This window comes from Staurois parvus, unplaced genomic scaffold, assembly GCF_062004578.1.
Source record: "Staurois parvus isolate SC_StPar_1 unplaced genomic scaffold, SC_StPar_1.0 ptg000634l, whole genome shotgun sequence".
Classification (NCBI taxonomy): domain Eukaryota; kingdom Metazoa; phylum Chordata; class Amphibia; order Anura; family Ranidae; genus Staurois; species Staurois parvus.
The window spans coordinates 4,787,949-4,814,762 of NW_028318430.1; the positions used below are offsets into that span (position 1 = coordinate 4,787,949).

A 26,814-nucleotide genomic window follows, 5' to 3' on the forward strand; every position below is an offset into this window, starting at 1 on the left:
CAATCCATGACACTGGCAGGTCTCAGCTTGGCAAAGGGGGCAGTGCATGCTATAAATTCTGCAGGGTGCCCAAACTTTTGCAGATGCCATTTTTTTGTTTTCTGTTATTTTGAAAGCGTAAATAATGGAAATAAAACCTAACTTTTGTGGACATATTATAAGAATGTCTAATCTGTAATTTGATGCCTTTTGGAGATTTTTCCATCTTTCCTTGGCTTCTTATGCACATTAATACAAATTTTTAGCTGGGGTGCCCAAACTTTTAATCCCCACTGTATATATATATATATATATATATATATATATATATATTTTTTTTTTTTTTTTTTTTTTTTTTTTTACTTAGAAGGCTCAGGATCGGTAAACACTATCCACATGCCTGTCATATTGGCCTCAATTGCCCTTTCATTTTTAAATCATACTCATCTTGAGAAGAATATGCAAGCTTACACTGGTATGATTTTGGAAAATGCTGTGCTGTTTTTACCTTAAACTACCTAATCAATCAACAGTTTCTGTAGTAACACAATTCAGACTCTTTCTCCAGCTATTTTTTTTTGTGCAGGTCTTAATCTGGTTGATGGGGAAGAAATGCAGACACTGTTGAATGAGACTAGGGCTCATTTTATTGACAAGAACCTCCAGGGGAGCTATACGTCAGTTCAAAGCAAATTTGGTGTATACAAAAACAAGCACATAACACTGTTAGTACAGAAAGAAAAAGTAATGCCAGACAAATTCTGTGCCTATAGCTAGCCTCACAGGTATAAGCAAAACACTTTGAAAGGTTTAATTTTCACAGCGCTTTTACACTAATGTAACATTCATGAAACAGGAAAAGAAGTTTACACACTTTCAAAATATGACAAATATCTTACCTTAGTTTAGAAGAGCTGAATTTCTCTTGCAGGTTGTCCAGGAGTTCATATTTATCATATTTTTCTGATGAAGCAGATCGAGAAAGGCTTCCAACTTCACTACCAAGTCGGCATCTCTGTTCAAATTCTGAAGAACTGTTCTCCCAAGATTCCCCACAGACAAATTCTGGCCTGTACAGAGTTATATAGCTTCCTTAGAAAGTCTACTGCAAGGTTCATTCAAAACACTAACACAATAAAGTGTTTTTACAATTTAAAGAAATACAGACATAATAAAAAAAAAAAGTATAAGTCAAGAAACCTTTAAAGTGGATGCAAACCTCAGACATGAAATGTGAACACAGCATAGCCCTCTACAGTGTATACGTGTCTCAATCAAGTGCACTAAGCATCATTTCTGTCTGCTGCCTCCTTCCTCTGCCATCAGCATGAGACGCTTCTGACAAGTTCTCCTGACACCAAGAGAAAAATGGTGTCAGGTGAGGACACAATCTGTGATTGACAGCCTTAGTTCTGTTCCTGTGTGAAGGGAGGGTGTGTCCCTCCAATTATCAGAGCTCTCTTAACTGAGTGTAACTTCAGCTCCCCACCTCCTGCTTTTCAGAGCAGAGATCTCCTGTTGAAATTCTGCACTTTGATGAATGTAGGGCAGGGGTGTAAAACTGGTAGCCCTCCAGTTGTTGCCAAAACTACAAGTCCCATGAGGCATTGCAAGGCTGACAGTTGCAAGTATGACTCTCAAAGGCAGAGGCATGACAGGATTTGTAGTTTCAAAACAGTTGGAGGGTGGCCAGTTTGACACCCCTGATGTAGGGAAAGACAACTGTAGATAAATATGTACAACTTATGTAAGATGATTTGTTTCATCTCTGTATCATCTGAAGCCAGTCACTCCATTGGGTATAGGTAAGGGTTTACAACCACTTTAACTAAAAGGAGTGACTAATGAGCACAAATTACAGCAAAACCTGGAAAATTATAAATATGATACAGAACAAATTAAAGTGTCTGTTGAGGGAGCAGGGTGTTCCAATCACAAAGTTACATTGGTTATACAAACAATATTGTCAAGCCTATTAAACCACGTATTGGATGCCATTCAAGATATCCCACTCAAGTATTAGGGATGCAAAGTATAACTTATACCAGTTTTGTTGGGATTGTTTTATTAACTTCAGCATTCTGTCTCTTGCATACACTTTAGTTCCCACTAAATTAGTAAATTATTTTATTTTTGTTTCCATATAAGAGAATCAGTCAGCTCTATCAGCAAGAGCTAACATGCTTGGGACTAAACTAAATGGCCAGTTTAATTGCACGATTCTGACTTGTTGAAATCAATATGCTGCAAATGAATTGGATTTCCATCTAAAGGTTGATCATGCAACTAAAATCACCCATGTTCTTTTCAGATCTTCGTATAATACATCATTTGACCAGCAATAGTGTGCAAAAGACAGCCAATGAAAAAATTCACTTTCCTTAAAAAAACGACCTACACTTTAATGTTTGACATGGAACTCTGGTCAGTCTGCCAGTGAGATTATGATTTTATTATTATGGAGGATTTATATCACAGGATTTATATAACACAGTTTCCACAATGCCTTACAAAATAAAGAGAGACAGTGCTGTTACAATACAGGACAAGAGGGTTAGGATGGCATTACTGGAGTTTGCTTACAATGGGAAGGGAAGGGAAAGCGATCCAAAAGGTAGCAACTATGTAAGAAGGCGTTGCTTGAGAAAATAAAATTCAGTTGTTAACTTGAGGTAGGAGGTGCTTAGGTAGGAGATAGATACAAGTTGGGGTAAGGAGTTCCATATGATGGGGGGGCTGTGGAGAAGTCCTGAAAGTAAGGATGGGAGGAGGTGATGATGGAGCTTGGGAGGAGTGAGTGGTTATTTTTAATCATTTGAGTGATATTTTGAGATGATATTGGTGATGTAGTTTTTGGCAGAGTTGTGGATGGCATTGTACATTGTTAGTATTTTGAATTGTATTTGTTAGGTGATCAGAAGCCAGCGTAGGGATTGGTAGAGAGGGGTAGAATTAACAAAGTAATTTTTGATTTTCTTGATCCCCTTTTAACATACTGTAGGTATACTGCATGTATATTCTTTTTGTAAGACATATCTTTCAGCTTCCTTTAACAGACCAAGTTGTCCAGCATAAGTGATAGTTAGACAGCTGAGACAAACAATTTCATTGTCTACAATGTTGTTTACAATGGTCATTTATTCATATAGTTAAAGCCTTTATACCACAGGAAAAACAAAAACACAACTTGTTGCAGTAATAACTTCAAAAGTGTTTGCTGAAATTGAACTTTAATGTGTTAGTCATTTATGTTAAGTTCATCTCAGGGGCGGACTGACAACTCATGGGGCCCCCGGGCAATAGGGGATCATGGGGCCCCTGTGGCCTTGCCCAAACTCAAAAAAGCCTATGAAAAAGGTACCAGCGGCATCTCATGGGGCCCCTTACTGACCCCAGGCCCTCGCCCGAGTTTCCAAATGGTCAGTCCGCCCCTGGTTCATCTAACACTACCCTCTGCACAGATTGGCATTGCTGCTGTCCAAGATTGGCTATGCTGCTCCTCCATTGATACAGTGAAGGAGTCAGCATAGCCACTGTAATTAGGTGAGTTGCTAGTAGGTTCACAAGGTGATAATGAAGGAAAAAAACTGATCAAACTCATCCAAGGACTGGTAAGCTGTTTTTTTTTTTTTTAAACAAAGTAGGAGTGCTTTATTGAAAAAATGCAAACACGATAGAATGAAATTTGATCAAAGATCGTTTGACATGGTGGGCATAGGATAAAAGAGGAATGGAAAAATTCCAAATGAAAAAACTTATTTTGACATATAAGCAGAATATTCAGTTAGACATTCCTAAACACTCAATGAGCAACACTGTCATATGCAATCCCCAGGAAAAAACCAAGGCTCATTAAACCCAACGAAGAGATACAGTGGGACAGGGGGGGCGAAGGGGGAGGGTGGGAAGGGTTCCTCAGTATTTATCCAAAGGGCATAGAGTCCTGAAGTCAGAAGCGATGTCAAATACAAACTCTACTATTGTGATGTTCAGGGGAGCCACACCTTGTCATACTTCCATGGAAAGCTGGAATTTTTATAGGCAAGTTTGTACATAAGAGGAACAGTGTCAATCATGGCCTCCGAGGATGACACAGCAGGAGGGTCCACTGATGTCCACTTCAACAGTATTTTCTTTCTTAGCATAGTATAATAGGCAAGATATCAGCAGTTTTATATGGTAAAATCATTGCTCATCCTCATGAAAGTGGTCTTCCATTTTAATTATATGGTCCATGCAGAAACAGGCGTAGCAGCTTGAGTGGTTGGATATCTGGGTTCCCACAGTCATGTGGTGTTGGATACATGCCCTGGCAACCATCCATGTGGGTCATGTGAGTTCTCCATGAGATCCAAGGAAAGACATCTGAGCGGGTCTGGAGCAGAAAATAGCATGGAATGGTGGTATAACAAAAAGTGCTTTTTGGCCTCTTTGTGATAAAGGGGTCATAATGCAGGAGTTTTGCTGTAACGCAAAAAATGGCCTGGTCAGGAAGGGGGGTAAATCCTCAGGAGGGCAAGTGGTTAACAGAATGCTCAGATCAGTCAACCACTATCCCTCCTGAGGATTTACCCCCCCCTTCCTGACCAGGCCATTGTTTGCATTACGGCGCTGTGTTACTTTAACTGACAATTGCGTGGTCATGCAACGCTGCACCCAAATGAAATTTACAGCTTTTTTCCCCACAAATTGAGTTTTATTTTGGTGGTATTTGATCGCCTGTGTGTTTTTTATTTTTTGTGCTATAAAAAAAAAAGACCAACAATTTTAAGAAAAAAACAATATTTTTGACTTTTTGCTATTAAACATGTCCAGTAAAAAATTTAAAAAAATCAAATTTTGTCATAAATTTAGGACAGAATGCATTCTGCGACACGTCTTTGCTATAAAAAAAAAAACACAATACATGGTAATTAAATGGTTTGCGTGAAAGTTATAGCATTTACAAAACAGATATTGGATTTTTTTTTTTTTTACTAGTAATGGCAGCGATCAACAATCTGAGGCGGGCATTCTGACACTGAGTGGAACTGACTTGGTGTCACTGACATCCCCAGTGACACAAATACAGTGATCAGTGCTAAAAAAAAAAAAAGCACTGACACTGTATTAATGGCACTGGGCAGGAAGGCGTTAACATGAGGGATGATCAAAGGTTTAACTGTGTGCTGGGAGTGTTTTACATAGGGGGCTGTGTCCGCATGCTTCACTGTAAGCACACTGCTTTGGATGGCTGTGCCGTGCACAGCCATCCAAAGCAGTGTGCCCGAGCTGACAGGGAGGAGAACTGTTAGTAGGAAAAACAGTTCTCCTCCCTGTCGGAGATCGCCGGAAATCACCGGGCACCGGCGAGTAATCATCGGCCGAGACCTGGTGGTTGACAGCTGTAGCCGCGAACGGCGGCACGGGTAGGGCCTGCGTCCCCTACCCAGAAATGTAAAATCACATATACATTATATATATATATATATATATATATATATATATATATATATATGTGATTTTGAGCGCCCGTGCCACCCTGTACCAGTATTTCTGCTATAGGGCAGACAGGAAGTGGTTAAAGAAGAACTACGGCCTCCCATTGAAAAAACATATGTACCGCAGAACTCAATTTTAAGTTCATCTGCACTTATAGTTTTCTCTTCGTGTCTCAGCAAAGGGCATGTATCAGTACTGTCACTGCTGATTGACAAGATGCACATTTGTGAATCGGCACCTGGTCACACCTAGTCCTGACTGTGATGAGGTCTGAAACTCCAACTCTGTGCGGTGTAAAATGTGGAAGTTGTATTTTACACTGTCACACCCCCCCCCCCCTTACTTTTCCCAAGGGGTAACTAGACAGATGAAAATCTCTTGTCTTTGTTAAGCAGTGTAGAAGGACAAGACATATGACCAAAAACAGTTCACTTCAAAAGGAATTCAGCATGTCATAAACCTTAATTAGCTTGGGGTCTGCCAACAAACTTGGATGAGATTGTGTCATACATTGTCACATTGTAAAAAATCTGTTACACAGCTTAGGAATACACATCTATGGCTGGGACATTACACTGTAATGACCTACAACTGAACTCCACAAAGTTTAGCTTCATTAATTTTCCATTAGCTCTGCTCCCTTCCTAAAAGGTTACATTAATGTAGAAAAATGCAACCTAAAAATCTAGTAAGACACAGACCTCCCAGGACAAGGGTATTGAATTAAAATTCACAGGTTTGGTCAGTAAAATTTTCCTCCAGCAGAGGTCTAAATCTCATGTTTGTGTTCGGACTCAGATCCTTCAAATCACAGCCACCTCCTTCCCCCATTTACATCAGTCTCCTCAGCTCCCCTTTAAATCACAGACCTCCTTCACATCAGCGTACCCAGTCCCCCCCTCTTTACATTACAGGTCCCCCCTGCTACAGTGTCTGGGAGGGGGAATGTGTGAAATGGAGGATTTGGCTCAGTCACATTTTTATCTTTTTTTTAACTTAAAGCAGAGTTCCAGCTGAAAAAAAAGTCAGCAGCTACAAAAACTGTAGCTGCTGACTTTTAAAGTACAGTCACTTACCTGTCCCTCGGTCCAGCGCTGTCCTCACCACCTCTAGTTTCACCGGCCGTCTTCTTTCCCTGGCACCGGTATCTTCAGTGTAGGCACCCGGCTGTGACAGTTTGCAGCTTCACAGCAGGTTGCCCACTGTGCATGCGTGAGAAGCGCTGCGCTTTGTGAATGGCCCCGTAGTCTTCTGGGACCTGTCACGTGTCCCAGACTATGGAGAGGGAGGGGAGGATGACTTCCGCTTCTGATCGCCTAGGCCACAGGTGTCAAACTGGCGGCCCTCCAGCTTTTAACTGTACGTATTTATCAACCCCAGAAGATATTTACATTGCATTATGTTTTTACAATTCAACAGTACATGTAGTGCTAAAGTGGCAATGTTTACCATTTTAAAGCAAAACTAAATCCTCCTTTCACAAATCTGTAGTTCTATTTCAGGTAAATGGCCTTGGAGATTTAAAAATGAAAGATTTGCTAACCTTTTCCTCTATTCAGATTTGTGATTGCAGGGGTGGGCAACTGTGGCCCTCCAGCTGTTGCAAACTCAGTCTTCCCATCATGCCTTTGTAACTGGGAATCATGCTTGTAACCAGGGGCGGACTGACCATTTGGAAACGCGGGCACTGCCCGAGGGCCCGGGATCAGTAGGGGGCCCCATGAGATGCCCCTGGTACCTTTTTCATAGGCTTTGAGTTTGGGCAAGGACACAGGGACCTCATGATCCCCTATTGCCCGGGGGCCCCATGAGTTGTCAGTCCGCCCCTGCTTGTAACTGTCAGTCTTGCAATGCCTCATGGGACTTTCACAACAGCTGGAGGAATGCAGCGTTTTCTGTGTGAATTCCACACCTCATCACAATCACACCCCGTTCATGAGAACCACTGTGGGTGTGTATGTTAAGTTAACAACACCCCGAAAGCGGTCCGCAAAAAGAAGTGTGATGTGCAGAATCAGATTGCATAGATGTGAATACCCATGTGATCCGATTCTAGTGCAGACCCAAAAAAGGGTCCTGCACCTTTTTGGTGCAGATGCGGTGCAATCTGAGCCATACAAAATGTATGGCTCCAATTGCACCGCACACAAATCGCATGTGATTTGCACAGGAATGCGGTGCGGTTCCTGTGCGAATCACATGTGATAAGCCGCACTGCATATATGTGAACCCAGGCTTAATGTAGCAAACACTGTGCATGTGCTAGTAGGCAGAATATAAATGAAAACAGCACAGAAAAACTTTAGAGTGTTTAAGGATTCGATATTACTAAAGATGTCTAAATTGAGCTCTTAGGAAATTAAATTGAGGATTTTTGCAGCTTGCCAATTCTTAAATAAGGTAACTGCATTCGTTTTCTTTTAGGCTTTTTCCCCCCCTTTGCTGTTACCTGGCAATTGTCCAATAACTGCTTGTTTACACTTGTGGTTTGGGAGGTGAAAAAACAGCTTGGCCACATTTTTACTGCCTCCCTGAACCACTTTCCTTGAGCTACAGTGGACAAAGGTGTACACATGCTGCTGCCGTTATGCTTCGTGGCATGGCAAGAATGAAACTCTGATTAACCACTTGCTTACTGGGCACTTTTACCCCTTCATGCCCAGGCCAATTTTCAGCTTTGTCACACTATGAATAACAATTATGCGGTCATGAAACACTGTACCCATATTACATTTTTATCATTTTTTTCACACAAATAGAGCTTTCTTCTGGAGGTATTTAATCGCCACTGGGCGTTTTATTTTTTGCACTATAAACAAAAAAAAGAGCAAAAAATAAAAAAATTAAAAAAGTTTTTCTTTGTTTCTATTATAAAATTTTGCAAACAGGTAATTTTTCTCCACTGATGTGCATTGATGAGGCTGCACTGATAGGCAGCACTGATAGGCAGCACTGGTGGGCATTGATGAGGAGGCACTAATGGGCGACACTGCTGGGCGGTGCTGACTGACGGCACTGCTGGGCACTGGTGGGTTGCACTGCAGGGCACTGATCATCGGTGCCCTGATGATCAGGGCCAATCTGCTCTGTGACAGGTGCAGGTTATGCTGTGACGATAATCGGCAACTGTATTTACTCCGTGATCTATCTGCTGAGTCATTGTACACAGCTGATCATGTGGTAAAATGCCGCTGTGATTGGCCTTTTACCTCATCAGAGATCGCCGGGTGCACGCCGCTGGGGGGCGTGGGAGGACGTCATATGACGCCCTTCCAGAACTGGACAACTGCGCTGTAGCCATCATTCGGCTATAGAGCGGTAAGGATGTGGTTAAACTGGCAGTACTGCCCACCAAACATGACCCATTCAGGTAAACTGGACCACGACGCAACCGCGTGTAATGTATGCGGTTGCAGCACAGTGAGTCAGGTTTTTAGAGGTTAACACGGTCCTGTTAAATGCGCTTTGAAAAGTAATCCACCAAATTGCCCTTCAGAGGTTCATGCTAGTATAAACTAGTGTTATTTTTCAACTTCTTGTTATAGGCCAAGCTGTCCAGGCCCCGGAACTGACAGTTTAAAGGTGTTTATAATAATGAAATGCTTTCAATACACATACATTGCTGAACATAAACTATGCAGTAGGGTTCCCTGCTTATGGTAGATCACGTAGATTCATGAATAGTGAATATCCAAAAATATCCACTGAATGTGGGCTACAGTTTGTGAAACAAATCACCCCCATGTATCTGTTCTGGGGGTTCCCAGCTTCAGAATTACTGATTATTGTAATATTGATTCGTTCAAGTAAAAGAATAGAGGGACTTAGAAAATTGTCCACACTAAAGAAAGTGCTTAGTTGGGAATCCTTTTATTTTTGATCATCTGTGCAATCACCCAGCCACTGGGTGATAGACTAACATGGAGGCACAGCATGCTTGTTACAATAAGACACAAGCCTGGTGTGCAAGGCTAGTAAGTCCCCGGTCACGCTGTATACGACTTGGCATGTGATTTGCATGTCATCATACTTTAGGTCGCACGATTTCAAAGTCTGATTTGGTGTGACTTGGGTGTAACAATATATCTAGCAAAGAAACTCATCGGAGTGACACGCCAAATTAACAGATAGGGATATCTAAATATGCACTAACTTGTAATGTCAGGCAAAAAAAAAAGAAAAGTATTTTATTCTAATAAATGTAATAATGGAAAAGTAAAATTCATAAACATTGCATCCAGCATTACAGGAAAAAATGATATACATTACATGTTACCACATATGTCAATGTATAATATTAAATTAAAATTTCCATTTGTGATATTACAGTGTGAAGAAGATAAATTACATCAAGCAAGAGCCCTATACAAAGCATAATAAACCATGGTATTGGTTAAGATATGCCTTTTCAAGAGACATAATTTAAAAAAATTGTTTAAAAGCCGTATTATGAAATGTATACATTTAATTTCCTAAAAACAAGAAAATTATTACAAAATGAATGCAAAACATTAAGTCGCCCTCTAGTGTATAAAACAATTATAACACACTCAATACTGCACAGAAAGAATACATTTTGTCACACTCTATTGCATTTGCAAAATATGAAACAGATAAATTGAAATCCTGTGTCTAGCATAAGGCATCAGATTCAAGCATGGAAGCTATACATTGTCAGAAATAAAATCTGTTCACAAATTGCTTGAGCAATTTAAAAATTCTACAGAATATTCAGTTGATGTAGTATCACTAGTTTAACCTCCCTAGCGGTATGATTATTTCAGATTTTTGGTGCTGAAAGCGGTACCATTATTTTGCATGGAAATATGTAGTTTTTTTATTGTAGGCTGTAATATTTAGGAATAACTCACTGAAATCTGTCCGAACAAGAGTCTATTAAACATCCCGGGTATGATAAAATTTGAAACACAAAATCATAAATTATAATTTAATAAATAATTGTAAAAAATAATAATATAATAATATTACATTTAATTCAATAATATAATCAAACCAAAAACACTGAAATTTGAAATAGAGCGCCAAGTTCGCAGATCGCTGAGCAAAGTCGCAAAATTGTTTTCAGTGTCTGATGACGAATTTCCCCACGAATCATTATCACTCAGTTCTGCAAGTGGTTCTGATTTACTATCGCTGTTCTCTAGCTGATCTAAACCCGCTTTTGACCTAAAGGGACACTTTTTGGACGCCATAGACGTTTCTCAGTTTCCAGGCAGAAAGAACATTCAAAATGCAGATGGGACAGGACAGAGCACTAGGGACAAAATGTATGTGAAATGGGTTGAAACAGCAATGTTTTACTATGGAAAATAGTTTTGAAAAAAATGACATTTTTTTAAAATTTTCAAATTTCCTGCCGGCGCCCGTACGTCCCGACGTCACAGGGACCAGAACACAGGAGCCGGATGCCGACGTCAGCCGGATGAGATGGCCGGGGATGCTGCAGGGGACACATCGGGGGAGCGAAGGACAAGGTAAGTGCTGCAGGGAGTCCCTATGCAGCGCCGTATGGTAAGCCCGAGTGTAGCTCGGGGTTCCCGCTTTTGGAACAGACATTTTACCCCGAGCTACACTCGGGAATACCGCTAGGGAGGTTAAGGTATCTTGTCTTTCAAAACAGAGAAGATGATAGTTGGAAACCAGCAGAAAAGTGAAATTATTCAGATTTACTGTACTCTCCACAATCTTTCTGAGCACATAGCCCTTGATAAAAATGCCAGCATTAAAGCCCGATTGAAGTCACTGAAGTAGACCTTGTACTAAGCCTACATTTTCATGGTCTTACCTTCACTTTGTTGCATTTTGCATTTGAACGCACTTCTGCTGAAACACATGCATTTGAAGGAAGGCAACAAGTGGAATTATTCTCTAGAAAAGGCTTGACCTCTGTTAAATTGTTGTTGCTCACACTAAAATGCATTTCCCACATCAATATTAACTAAAACAAAAAATTTAAAAAACGTGCTGCGCAACACCTCTGTCTCTCAAAATTATTAACGCAACCTAGCTATTGTGATTGCTCCATTAGTAAATGAAATACCCAGTAAAATTACAGTACTATAAATCAACAAAAATACTCAAAACGGGGGCGCATGCGCGACCAGGGACGATGGCGGCTGTGTAATCCCTGAGCTCCGCTCATCCCCGGCCAGCACGGACTCACCCGTCACGCGCCACTGCCTTCCTTCAGCTCCGGGTGAGTCATACACCCTCTGCACCCAGCACGGCACCAGTACGAGTCCTCTATGGGGAAGATAGGGCGCTGGAAGCCCCCCTCCCCACAGCCACAGGATCCGCGGCCGTCACCGCTTCGGCGGTTCTTATCCAGGCCGCAATCCCCGACCTCTGGCATGTCCAGGAACCCAGGGAGCGATCCCGGACTCCCGGTGGTCACGGAGGGTACTGCACCCTCAAGCATTACAGCTCCTCTGACTGCCTCTGCCCTGCTCCAGCCCCAGATGGAGGATCCTGATCCCCAGATTATAACTGGGGGGGCAATAGTTCATCCTGCCTCAGGCAATCAACACCCCTCCACCCAGATTTCCCAGCAGGCTGTCACATCATCTTCTCTCACAATTTCAGCGCTAGATGATAAATTGCAAATATTCTTACGCAATATCACCGCATCCATTTCCACTGAAATTGGAAAACTGGCGTTGGATCTCAGAGGGGAAATAGCGCAGATTGGAGACCGCACGGATAAATTGGAAACTGAGTTTGATGATTTGGTGCAATACGTTCATGTTCTGGAAGAGGACAACGCGTATTTGAAACATTCCATGTCCCAAATGCAGCTCCAACAAGAGGATTTGGAAAACAGGGAACGGCGCCAAAATATCCGTATACGGTATGTCCGAATCTATTGATGATGCACAACTACACCGTCACCTATTATCCTTTTTCACCGCAACTGCTCCCTTGGTTCCAGAAGCTGATTGGCGTATGGACAGGGCTCATCGCTCCTTGGGCCCAAAACCTGTTGAAGGCACCAGACCTCGCGACGTCATTGTTCGCTTCCATTTTTTTCAAAGCAAGGAAGCCTTATTATCAGCAGTTCGCCACAAGCCATCTCTGGAATTTAAAGGTGACAGACTCCAACTCTTCTGCGATCTGTCCCCGATTACCCTGGCCAAGCGGCGAGCTCTGAAGCCGATCACCTCACACCTCCAGCAACACCGTGTCCTTTATCGGTGGGGGTTCCCCTTCAGGCTGATCGTAACTAGGGACAATACTCAAGTTGTGCTCCGTGATCTTCCTGAGGCGGATTCTTTTTTTAAGCGCCTGGGACTTCCACCTTTGTCAGATGACATGACCCCTCTGCCACCCACTCCAGTCCGTCCATCTGCCACCCCCAACAAGATCTGGACTCCAGTCCACAGAGGCCGGAAGAGGCTCTCACGTACCCCACAACATCCACGACATCCTCGGACAACTGATCCGCCTGTCTGATGACTCCCCGGGGTGCTTCTGCGAAGTGACTGCGATGCCGATCCTTTCCTCCTGGTTTATACATGTTTTTTTCCACAGGTTTTTCATTTCTGGCCGGCCGAACCATTGTTGGGTGTTTTGTTTTTTTTTTGTTTTGTTTTTTTTCACTTTTGTTTTTTCTGGCCGGGTTTGGCGATCTCCCTGATGTCTTGGTTGTCGTGTTGCTCCCGATTTTGTCTAGCCATAGGCCTAGACGACTTGGGCCAAATTGTTGCTCCCAAGTTTATATCCTTGCGGATACTTATGTCAACTACTGTGTTTGTTCTTTCTTGTGTTAGTTTAATGTTTTTTGTTCTCCATTTTTCTACATCGATGGTATATTATGCATTTCTCATGCTAATACATGTGCTTAATTTATTATTATTTTATAATGGCTTTGAGGTTTTTGTCATATAATGTCAAGGGTCTCAATTCCATTCAAAAACGTTGGATGGCTTTGCGGGAATTTCGATCCTCAGGAGCAGACATTATTTTTGTCCAGGAGACCCATTTCAAATCAACTGGCTCCTTCCGTTTTGCCTCGAGATTTTTTTCTCAAGCCTATTCGGCCTTTGATCCTTCCGGAAAGGCTGGGGTGGCAATTTTGATTAGGTCTCACTGCTCCCTTCGGGTTGTTTCCTCCAGGGTTGACCAACAGGGTCGCTTTATTATTTTGGAATGTATGCTTGGTGACACTCCCCTTGTTTTGTTGAATCTATACGCCCCAAATTCGGGTCAATTGCAATTTCTTTCACAAACACTCGCCAACTTAGATTCCTTTCCCATTTCGCATGTGATTGTTGGGGGCGATTTCAACTTGGTTTTTTCCCCCCATAAAGACAGGAAAGTTCTTTTCGAGTCCACACCCTCGAAGCGGCAATGCTCCTCTTCAAAATCTTTCCGTAGACTGATAAGGGAGCATCGTCTCTTTGATGCCTGGCGGATTAAACACCCCCTCCATAAACAATTTACTTTCTACTCCACCCCTCACCGTAGTTTTTCCCGCCTAGATCATTTTTTTATCTCTGCCCCACTTCTTCCACTCCTGGTCGCCTCTGAAATCAATCCCATTACCTGGTCTGACCATGCCTCTCTGACTTTAAACCTTTTTTTCCCTCCTATTATACCCAAACCATGTCATTGGCGCCTTAATGAGACCTTTCTTTCTACAGAACATCTTAGGGATGAACTGTCACGGGGACTTGATACCTATTTCACCCACAATGTTGGCTCCGTGGCTTCTTCCTCAACCCTATGAGAGGCTCATAAGGCGGTATTTCGAGGACTCTGTATTTCTATGGGTTCTCGTTTAAAAAAATCTTCAGCGAGTGCTAGGGCTTCTCTCATTCATCAACTATCTTTGGCAGAACGACAGTTGTTGGCCAAGCCGTCCATTTCTGGGCTCCGGAAGGTAACATCTCTACGTGACCGCATTAAAACTCTTGACTCTAGTAAGTCTGCGCAATCCCTCTTATGGGTTAAGCAAAAATTTTACGAATTTTCCAACAAACCTCATCGTATGTTAGTCAATCGACTCAAAGCTCAGTCTCCTTCCACGATGCCTGATCTTTTAATCCAACCAAATGGAAGCCCTACCTATGATCCTCAGGTCATGGCATCCCTTTTTGGCTCATACTATAAGAATCTTTATAACTGTTTGACCCCAGACCTTCACCCGCCCTTCACACAGTTATCTTTTGATAATTTTTTTGACCCCCTGTCACTTCCGAGTCTTTCACCCTCAGACATTGCCACCCTTAACGCTGATATTACGCCAGAGGAATTGTTTGACACAATTAAACACCTTCCCTCTCGTAAAGCCCCAGGACCAGACGGATTGCCCTACTCCTACTATAAATCTTTTGTTGGTATCCTGGCTCCTCATCTCCTCTCCTTTTATCGAGATCTTTTCAAGGGGGTCACACCCCAGACTGAATTCTCCCGAGCATATATCTCGGTTATCCCCAAACCCGATAAAGATCACTCTATAGTAGACAATTACCGCCCCATTGCCCTACTTAACACCGATTACAAGATTTTCACTAAAATCTTGGCTAACCGACTGTCTGGAATTATTTCCAAACTCATACATAGGGACCAAGTGGGCTTTGTACCTGCCAGACACGCTGCAGATAACACCAGGCGATCCATTGATCTGGTTGACTTGATTAACCGATCTTCCACCCCCGCTATATTATTAAGTTTAGATGCTCAAAAAGCTTTTGACCGTTTAAGTTGGCCTTACTTGTTCATGGTCTTGGAAAGATATGGTTTCAGGGGTCCATTTGTAGCAGCCTTGAAGGCCCTTTATTCTTCCCCCTTTTCGCAGGTCAGATTAGCCTCTTTTTTTTCACTCCCCTTTCAGATGTCAAATGGTACACGTCAGGGTTGCCCACTCTCTCCTTTACTGTTCATTCTTTGTCTGGAACCTTTAGCCATCGCCATAAGGTCGAATCCGGATATTCGCGGGATACGATCCCATAACCATGAATACAAATTATCGCTGTTTGCTGATGACATCCTCCTCACGCTTGCGAGTCCTCATACCGCCCTACCGATTTTGCATAAGACCTTGAAACAATTTGGGGTCATATCTGGCTACAAAGTTAACACGTCTAAAACTGAGGCGCTCCCGATACATGTCCCTTCTGGCGTTTTATCCTCGCTTCAGGAAGCCTTTCCCTACCGGTGGTGCACCCACTCTTTAAAATATTTAGGTACTACTCTGACTTCCTCTTACCAATCCATATACGAGGCCAATTTCCCCCCATTATTTATAGCAATTTCTCGTTCTCTGAAACACTGGGATGCCCTGCCCATTTCTTTTCTCGGAAGCATTAATGTACTAAAAATGACCGTGTTACCCAAACTGTTATACCTGTTTGCGACTCTCCCCGTTCCCGTTCCTATGTCCAAACTTCACTCCCTCCAGAAATCTTTCCTGCATTTTATATGGCACAACAAGCGGCACAGGATTGCACGTTCTGTTTTGCTTTCTCCGCGTTCTAGGGGGGGCTTGGGGGTACCGGATATAATAACATACTACTATGCAACTCATCTTCGTTTTCTCATGTCATGGTCTACTCTCTATCCTCCCAACACGTGGGCTGAGATTGAATCTTTACAATTGTCTCCGGCTCATCCATGCTCCCTCCTTTGGTCGACCTCAACAGTGGATGTCTCTTCTTTTCGCCACCTATTCCTTGGTCCCATGCACTTTTCTCTGGCTGTTTGGCGGAAATGTAAGGCTAAATTTACACTGGCCTCTGATTGCTCCCCACTGACAAATATTCTCCATAACCCTAATCTTCCAGACAATATGGCCATATCCCGAATGTCTCTTTGGGTAGCAGCTAACCTTTTTCAATTGCGTCACTTGGTACACCCGGTGACTCGTAAGTTACACTCATTCCCAGATCTACAGAAAAAATCTCTTCTACCTTCTCAACACCTATATATTTACCTTCAAATACGCCACTTCTTTTCTACCTTATCACCCTCATTAACCCTGGGGAAGCCTACTTCCTTTGAACGTTTATGTATGCAGGGCCCCCACCAAAGGGGTATTATTTCTAACACATATAAACTACTTCTAGATGCCCCCTCCTTGTCCAATGCCACTCACCTTTACATGCGTAGGTGGTCTCAATTCGTACAATGTGATATTGATCTATTAACGTGGAAGAAAATCTGGGAAAATGCATCTAGATCTTCTGTTTGTGTGGTTTTTAAGGAAAATATTTACAAGCTCATGATGTTATGGTACAAAACACCTGAAGTTCTTCATGCTTATAATCCGAATGCTTCTCCTGCCTGCTCTCGCTGTGGTGGAGACCAGGGTTCTCTCTATCATATCTTTTGGACATGCAGCTCCATTACTCCTTTCTGGAAAGATGTTCTCTCCCTGTTACAATCACTAATGCGTACCTCTCTCCCACTTGATCCACTACATTTTTTGCTAGGTCTACCATTTCCGGGTTTACCTAAACCATCCGGAAAACTTGCTGTACATGTTCTGACCGCGGCTAGGAGAAGCATTCCTATGTGTTGGTTGTCTTCTACCCCTCCTTCAATGGCGATTCTGTACAAACTTATTGCTGATGTTAGACAGATGGAATACTTGACTGCACTACATAATTGTTCGTTTGCTGTGTTCGAGATGATTTGGCTCCCATGGGATACCTTCATTTCCTCTATGCCGGCCCAAAATGTAAGGTCCTGATAACCTTCACACTGTTATTTTATGTTTTTGTTGGTCCTGTCCTTACGCAGTTTTGCCATCGATGTAACTTTCTGTTTTGCTTGTTTTCTTTTCTTATCCCTTTTTTTTTTTTTCTTAAACATACTGTTTGTATATTTTTGAAAATCAATAAAAATTGTTATTATAAAAAAAAATACTCAAAACAATCAATCTGATATATTCATCAAATAATTATACAGTATCTCACAGAAGTGAGTCCACCCCTCACATTTTTGTAAATATTTTATTATATCTTTTCATGGGGCAACACTGAGAAATGTTGGTGCATCCCTAACTGTGACATACTGAAGTAGAGCATGATCCCCTCCCTTCGGAGACTGGGCCGCAGGGCAGTATTCCAACATGATAACGACCCCAATCCCACCTCCAAGACAGCCAGTGCCATGCTAAAGAAGCTGAGGGTAAAGGTGATGGACTGGCCAAGCATGTCTCCAGAACTAAACCCTATTGAGCATCTGTGGGGAATCCTCAAATGAAATGTGGAGGAGCGCAAGGTCTCTACCATCCACCAGCTCTGTGATGTCGTCATGGAGGAGTGGAAGAGGTCTCTAGTGGCAACCTATGAAGCTCTGGTGAACTCCATGCCCAAGAGGGTTAAGGCAGTGCTGGAAAATAATGGTGGCCACACAAAATATTGACACTTTGGGCCCAATTTGGACATTGTCACTTAGGGGTGTACTTACTTTTGTTGCCAGCGGTTTAGACATTAATGGCTGTGTGTTGAGTTATTTTGAGGGGGCAGCAAATGTACACTGTTATACAAGCTGTACACTCACTACGTCACATTGTAGCAAAGTGTCATTTCTTCAGTATTGTCACATGAAAAGATCAAATATTTACAAAAATGTGAGGGGTGGACTCACTTCTGTGAGATACTGTATGTGCACCCATTTACATTGATGAATAATAATAATAACACTTATCCTCAACCACTTGCCTACCAGGCACTTATACCCCCTTATTTACCAGGCCAATTTTCAGCTTTCAGCGCTGCCGCACTTTGATTGACAATTGCGCGGTCATGCAACATTGTACCCATATGAAATTTTGATCATTTTTTCTCACAAATAGAGCTTTCTTTTGGTGGTATTTAATCGCCACTGGGTGCTTTACTTTTTGCGCTATAAATAAAAAAAGTGCAAAAAATTTGAAAAAAAAAAAGTTTCTTTGTTTCTTTTATAAAATTTTTCAAACAGGTATTTTTTCTCCTTCACTGATGTGCGTTGATGAGGCAGCACTGATGGGCACTGATAGGCGGCACTGATGGGCACTGATAGGCGGCACTGATGGGCACTGATAGGCGGCACTGATGGGCACTGATAGGCGGCACTGATGGGCACTGATAGGCAGTACTAATGAGGTGGCACAGATAGGCGGCACTGATAGACAGCACTAATGAGGTGTCACGGATAGGCAGCACTAATATGCAGCACTGATAGGCAGCACTGATAGGTGACACTGATTATGGGTACTGATAGACGGCACTGACTGGCATCACTGATGGGCACTGACTGCCGGCACTGACTGGCACAACCCCTGGGCACTGACTGGTGGCACTGACTGGCAGCACTGCTGGGCTGCACTGGTGGGTGGCACTGGCGGGCAGCACTGGTGGGTGGGCACAGGTGGGTGGCACTGGTGGGCACAGGTGGGTGGGCACAGGTGGGTGGCACTGCTGGGCACAGGTAGGTGGCACTTCTGGGCACAGGTAGATGCACTGCTGGGCACAGGTGGGGGGACTGCTGGGCACAGGTGGGGGGACTGCTGGGCACAGGTGGGCGGAGCTAGGGGGCGCACTGCTGGGCACAGGTGGGCGGAACTTACGGGTGTCACTGCTGGGCACCGATCATCAGGGCACTGATCATCAGTGCCCTGATGATCGGTGCCGATCCCTACTTCCCGTCTGACCCATGTACATAAACAGCCATATGGGAGCAGTGCAGGAGCGGGTGGCCATTTATAAACGCCCTCCCACATCCATTGCCTGTGCACGCTCCCTGGGAGCCTGGAGGACACAGAGGAACACAGATCGCTGTACGGGACCTCTGTGTGAGGTCCCAACCATGTGATCACTGACTGAATCAGTGATCACATGAATAGCAGTAAGCAAGATGTCACATGCTGACATCATTGCTTACTATGTGTGAAATCTGTGAATTATCACAGAGGTCACATGGTAGAAGACTATTCACAACAGCTTTGTACAATGTGACCAATCACAGCTCTCACAGTATTTCTCAATGGCTGCAAGAATGCAGCCAGAGAGGAGAAATTATTGCTTTTAGAGCCTTTATGGATGTAAAAGCAATCAGTGTAAAAAAAATCTTCATCATCCCCCCACAAGTAGTACAGTGTCACTATGGTGACACTATGTTAAAAAAAACAAATAATAATATAAAAAAAATAATAAAAATGTAAAAAAAAAAATGTTTGAAAAATTACACTTTTTGGTTATAAACTAATTTGGGTTTTATTTTTTTTTTTATTGCTAAAAAAATAGCGGAATACATTTTGGCCAACATTTATGAAGAAAGATTATTTATTTGCAAAATTTTATAAGAAAAACACTTTTTTTCAAAATGTTTGGACTTTTTCATTTATATAGAAAAAATAAAAATCCCAGTGGTGAACAAATACCACCAAAATAAAGTTTTATCTTTCTCAAAAAAGTGCCAAAAAATTCATATGGGTACACTGTTGCATGATCAGGCAATTGTCATTCAAAGTGTGATAGCACTGAAAGCTGAAAATTGGCCTGGACAGGAAGGGGGTGAAAGTGTCCGGACTTGAAGTGGTTAAGGGGTCTAGTCCCAGGGCTTCATCACACTTTTCTTCCTGGTGATCTCTCCACTGGTACCTGTATGAATCACCTTCAATATGTAGCCTCCAGTTCCTCCTCCACCCAAAAAAGAAGGAATAGCGTAATGCTTTACCATTAGTACAAAATCCTTTTATTAAAGAATAATTTCACCTTTTGGAAGACATGTGACAAAACACGTAGGGAGGGTCTTTCACGTAACATCAGCACGCACACAAGGTCCAAGCTCATGGTCAGAGGATGCAGCCAGAGACAGACTAGTAATGAGAGCTTATGCACAATACTAGTGTCAATTGTGGTGCCGATCTTTGTAAGTGTATGGTGTTCATTGCTTTTAAGAATAAATTGTGATTGTTTTACAGAGTTCTTTACTCCTTCGGACCATTTCTCATGATTGATCATTCAGGCAAATTTCCTGTGAAGGTTCCGAGGAAAGATGCCCTGCAGTTTATTAAGAGTAAATCCTGCATCCATATGCACATATTTCCTTTTTTTTTTAATATTAATAGCCACAATTTCTGGTGAGTGTTTAATTTGGTGGTAGAGATCTCACTGAAGGTGAAGCATGCCAAAAAAGTTGGAATTTGTTGCACAATTATGAAGATCATATTTTCCTCTTTGCATGGAACACTTTCTTGAATAGAGAAAACGTTTTTTGCTTATTTAAGACTATCTTTATTGATTGATTGTATTGTGATAGCATGGGCTACTTTTTGGAATAGCACTGATATTTCTTGCACTGCATTGCACATGTTCACTTTAAGTTTAGGTTGATGTTTGCGCATGTTATACTAGAAGGTACCCATATATTGTGGAAAGCTTTTAAACTGGTGCACTGCTGTCTGAATTCACCTATCTTGGAGTGTATATATTTTTACCTTTTTTTAAATAGGGTTTTGTGTTAGAATGGTAAAGCACTATGCTATTCCTTCTTTCTTGAGTGGAGGAGCAAGAGGAGACTGCATATTGGTGGTGATTTATACAGGAGCCAGTGGAGAGATCCCAAGGAAGGAGAGAGTAGTTAAGTCCTGGAAATTGACCCCTTAAAGGGGAAGGCATGTATTGCACATTTGACATTGCTTTAAAGTGGTTGTAAAGGCTGAAGGTTTTTTACCTTCATGTATTCCATTCATGAAGGTAAAAAACCTTCTGTGTGCAGCAGCTCCCCCAACCCCTCAATACTTACCTGAGCCTCATCACGATCTATCAATGTGAATGACAGCCAAAGCTGCCCCGGGTCTCTGTCTCCTCATTGGCTGAGACAGCAAGCAGGAGCCGTTGCCTCCCGCTGCTGTCAATCACAGGCAGTCAGCTATTGAAGTGAAAGGTGGCGGGGCCAAGCCACGGCTCCGTGTATGTACACATGGAGGAGCAGCAGGTGCCCCCATAGCAAGCTGCTTGCTGTGGGGGAACCCAACAGAGAGAAGGAGACAGGATAGCCTGCGGAGGATCCGAGAAGAGGAGGATTGGGGCTGCTCTGTGCAAAACCACTGCAAACAGTAGGTAAGTATAGATAGCAGGGGCGGACTGACAACTCATGGGACCCCCGGGCAATAGGGGATCATGGGGCCCCTGTGTCCTCTCCCACACCCAAAAAAGCCTATGAAAAAGCCAATGAAAAGGTACCAGGGGCATCTCATGGGGCCCCCTACTGACCCTGGGCCCTCGGGCAGTGCCCGAGTGCTCCAATGGTCAGTCCGCCCCTGATAGACAGGTTTGTTATTTTACAAAAGAAAACAAATGAACCGTTAGAATCACGTTAAAGCATATTTCCACTTTTTCAGTGAAATTTGAAAGTGAAAAAAACAAAACTACATGTTTGTATGCATGTGCCCATTCACACTGAATGCCTACATTTTTTTTTCACACCCAAAGTGGAGTTACACTTTAATGAGTCATCTACAGTATGTAAATTTGTCATTTTGAAGGCTAGTGCAATTTTAGAGTATGACATGTTAGGTATCTATTTACTTGGCGCAATCTGAACTTTTTTATTTTCGAAAACATGGGCAACATATTGCATTTTTATGTCCTAAAATTACCATTAGTGTATTTTTTTTTTCTACTGAAAATCTATGCTTGGTCAAACCGTTGCACAAATATACCTCTGAACTACTGCTATTTTAGTCACCAGGGTATCTGCGTTCAGGAAATGAATGTTTTGGGGTTTTAGCCTAAAATGATTTTTTTAAACGTGTGTAAATTAATGAAAAAATGGTTCTGGGAGGGTTAAAGCCAGATAGATTACCCTTATGGATAACATTTACATATTGCTTTGGCAGCTTAACCACTTGCCGCCCTGCCACTGTAGAAATACGGCGGCAGGGCGGAACGGGCAGGCAAAACCACATTTTAAAACGTGTGTATTGTAAACAGGCAGGGGGCGCGCACGAGGCGCGCCGCCGCCCTGCTTGTCCCGCCGATCACAGCCGCGAATGTCAGGCGCCGGGTTACAGCTGGTCCTTACCGGCTATGACCCGTCGATCGGTGGCAATCAGTGACAGAGAGCACAGCTGCAGTAGCTATGCTATCTGTCGCTTCCCTGACAGCTCGAGAACACGCTGACCGGGACAGAAGAGTTTCCCTCTCCAGATCAGAGGTGTTCCCTTCAGTACACACCCCCGCCCCCTAGTAAAACATTCCCCTCACTCAGATAACACTTCCCTGCAAAATAAAGTTAACCCCTTCCTCCCCAGTGCCATTAGTACAGTGTCAGTGGGTTTTTTTTTTGCACTGATCACTGTATTGGTGTCACTGGGGATGTCAGTGACCCCAAGTCAGTACCCCCCAATGTCAGAATGTCCGCGGCAGTCCCGAAATAAGTTGCTGATTGCCGCCATAAGTCCCTGATCACTGCCATAAGTCGCTGATCGCCGCCATTATTAGTATAAAAAAACCCTAAAAATCCCAGTATCTTTCCCGCCATTTGTAAACGCTATAACTTTCACGTAAACCAATTAATTTACACGTATTGGGGTTTTTTTTTTACCAAAGACATGTCGCAGAATGCATTTTGGCAAAAATTTATGACTAAATTTGATTTTTTAATTTTTTTTTACTGGACATGTTTTATAGCCAAAAGTCCAAAATATTGTTTTTTTTCCTCAAAATTGTCAGCCTTTTTTTTAATAGAGCATTAATAAAAACCGCACAGGCGATCAAATACCACCAAAAGAAAGCTCAATTTGTGGGGAAAAAAAGGATGTAAATTTAATTTATGTACCGTATTGCATGACTGCGCAACTGTCCGTTAAACTAGCGCAGCGCTGTATAGCAAAAAAAGGCGTAAATTGCAGTATCTATACCATAGTTTGTAGACGCTATAACGTTCACAAAAAGCAATCAATATACACTTATTGGGATTTTTTTTACCAAAAACATGTAGCAGAATACATTTTGGCTTAAATTTATAACCAACTTTGAGTTTACTATATATTTTTTATAGCTGAAACTAAAAAATATTGTTTTTCTTCAAAATTTTTGGCCTTTTTTTGTTTATAGCGTGAAAAATAAAAAGCGCACAGATGATCAAATACCACAGAAAGAAAGCTCTATTTGTGTGAAAAAAAGGACGTAAATTTCGTTTGGGTGCAGCCTGCATGACCGTGCAATTATCAGTTGAATTAGTGCAGCGCCGAGTAGCAAAAAGAGGCCTGGTCATTAAGGGGGGTAAATCCTCTGGAGCTCAAGTGGTTAAATATTCATTGAAATGGGGTTTGATTTTGTGAATGTAGTTAAAGTAGGGATGGTCAGTAGGGTGTCCCCAGATTTCATTCTGAAAAATTGGTTACCTTTTGTAAAAATACCACTTAATGAGGTTTATAAAATTTAAAAACTATTAAAAAAATTGACCAGACCCACAGTAATTATTCACATGTAAACCTGGTAATTTTTACATGTTATAAGTCTTAAAGTGTCACTAAACCCAGGATCCTGTATTCATTATATCTAGTCTCCCACAGTACACAGAACATGGAAATGCAAGTATTTTAGTAAATATAAACTGCTAAATACCTTTTCTCATCAGCAGTTAGAGCAGTCTTGTGACTTCTGTATCCAGCAGAGCACTGGTTAAAGCTTGTAGGAGGAGTTTTCATTCTCCGCTGATTATCCTATGAGGCTGCATAACCCCTGACCCTCTGTCTGGAAAGCACTGCTTGGCCCTGTGCTGATCACATGCACTCTCCCAAGCAAAAAAAAAAAAAAACTCTCTAACAATGCACACCAATCACAGCGTGCACAGCTTGCCCCCAACGCTCTGTTCTATAAGCAGATGGATCGTGGACAGTAGAAGGGGAGGATCATAGAAGGCAGGATCAAATATCCTTTTCACACAATGCAGAGGATTAACCCCTTAGGTTCCACAGTGAGTATAACAAGTATGCTTTACTACATATACAGACTGATTTTACTGTTGTGAGTTTATTAACACTTTAACACCCTCCTAGAATCCCTAATGGTTAGTCAGGAGTTGCTAGCAGCTCAGGTGTAATAGCCAGAGGGGTCAAATTTGGGTCAGGGCTGAGAGACTCTGCAGGGGCGCCTCTCTGGAATTTCTGCCCTGCTCTGAGGTTCTCAGGGAGGGCCTTGGAGGCTGTGAGTGGATCAGAAGAGTAGCTGGCTGCACCTCTTTAGGGACTTCAGACAATTCCCAACAGGAGGCTTGGCAAGGGGCTGGACTCCTTAAAAAGTGTTAGAGTCTGCCAAGTAGCAGGAGTTGGAGACTGTAGAGGAAGTGTTGGAGTGAAGTAGAAAGGAAAGAGATGTGAGGTTGGTGAAGGACGACTGCCAGAAGACAAACTGGGATGAGGTCTGCCTGTGAGCCTGGTTCTGGGGAGGAGGAAAACTCAGGGCTCACTGGTCCACTGGGAGAGGATCCCCTGTGTGGCAGGAAGGAGCCATCCAGCTATCAAGCCTGGTAACTGCAGTCATCCACAAGCTGTACAGGAGAGGACCTGAGTGAGTACACCTACACCCCCTGAGCGAATAGGGAAAGGTGCACTTTGCTTAACCTCTTCAAGTCTGGACACTTTCACCCCCTTTTTTTGTTCAGGCCAGTTTTCAGCTTTCCGTGCTATCACACTTTGAATAACAACTGCACGGTCATGCAACACTGTACCCATATGAATTTTTTTAGACAGATAAAACTTTATTTTGGTGGTATTTATTCACCGCTGGGATTTTTTATTTTTTTGCTATATAAATGAAAAAGTCTAAACATTTTGAAAAAAAAAGTGTTTTTCTTATAAAGTTTTGAAAACAAATAATCTTTCTTCATAAATCTTGGCCAAAATGTATTCATCTATCTTTTTAGTAAAAAAAAAAAAAAACCCAAATTAGTTTATAACCAAAAATTATAATATTTTTTAAAAATGTTTTGACATTTTTATTTTTTTTTTTTATATTTATTTTTTTAACATACTGTCACCCTAGCAGTACAGTGTCACCATAGTGACACTGTACTACTTGTGGGGAATGATTTTTAATTTTTTTTACACTGATTGCTTTTACACCCATAAAGGCTGTAAAAACAATAATTTCTTCTTCTTTCTGGCTGCATTCTTGCAGCCATTGAGAAATACTGTGTGAGCTGTGATTGGTCACAGCTTGTCACATGCTACAAGGCTGTTGTGAATAGCCTTGTACCATGTGACCTCTGATCATTCACAGATTTCACTAGTAAGCAATGATGTCAGAAGTGACATCTTGCTTACTACTATTCATGTGATCACTGATTGGCCAATCAGTGATCACATGATTGGGACCTCACACAGAGGTCCCGTACAGCAATCATTGTTCCGCTGTGTCCGGAGGACACAGTGGGCACCAGATCACAGTGCCGCGTGCTCCTAAGGAGTGCGCACAGGTAGGGAAGCAGGGAGGACCACCTGCTCCTGCAATGCTCCCATCTGGTCGTTTATCCACATGGGCCGGATGGGAAGTGGTTAAAGGAACCAGACCCAGATTCCCTGCTCAGGAAAGGAAAGTTATGGACTGCTGGGTGGAAGAGGAGCCCATCTGGGGTCTGTAGTACTACAACAGGAGTTGCTGGATAGCATTCTAACAAGAGCTTGTGTTGCAGTGGACAAGTTATGAATAGTTCAGGAAGTTTGTCCTCAGATTTCGGTTACCCTTGGGCACCCTACTCTATCCAAGTTCAATCCCCTCAATAAAAAAAACAAAACCAATGCTCAAGGCCTGATTTTCGGACCATGGATGAACGCGTGCGTGGAGAATGCTCATTGACTGGCTGTGCAGGGCTGTAGGGGGACCCAAATTAAACACTACAACACTTTTAGTGTATTTTCACAGTACATTAAAACATACTGTAATTATAGATTAAATATAAAAAAAAGGGACATTTGTCAAGAAAGGAGGGACAGAGGGTCCCACTAGAGGGGAGCATGTTATGTTCCCTGGAGTTGAAATTTTAGACTTTAAAGCCTAAGTTTAAATGTTAAAACCAAAAGCAAAACAACATTTTTCTATAAAGAGTTAACACATCCCACGTACAGTATCCAACAGACAGGCAGAAAGAAGCTTTAACAGACACGCATTACAGCCTTCCATTATAGTGTGTCAATAACATTACAGTTACAATCAATTGAAGTATTTATAAGCAGAAAAGTACAAGCCACAAAAAAAAATAATTTTGTAGGTTACTATTCCTTAGATGTGGTGGCTGCATTAGTTCTTTTTTCAGGCTCTCTCCCTTATTTCCACCTAGGGATTTGACCATTAATATACTTTATATCCTGGGGTGACGGTGCTTACTAGCGGTATTGTA

At 42.4% G+C, this 26,814-nt stretch overlaps 1 protein-coding gene across 1 annotated transcript in view; it reads right to left on the minus strand.

Annotated features, from left to right (window-relative positions):
* The window catches only part of OCA2 (OCA2 melanosomal transmembrane protein), a 444,033-nt gene that overhangs the window by 258,745 nt on the left and 158,474 nt on the right, over positions 1-26,814 (minus strand). Inside the window, exon 4 of the mRNA XM_089693490.1 lies at positions 879-1,049. Within this exon, the coding sequence (XP_089549616.1) occupies positions 879-1,049 (171 nt within the window). The remainder of the gene's footprint in view (positions 1-878; positions 1,050-26,814) is intronic.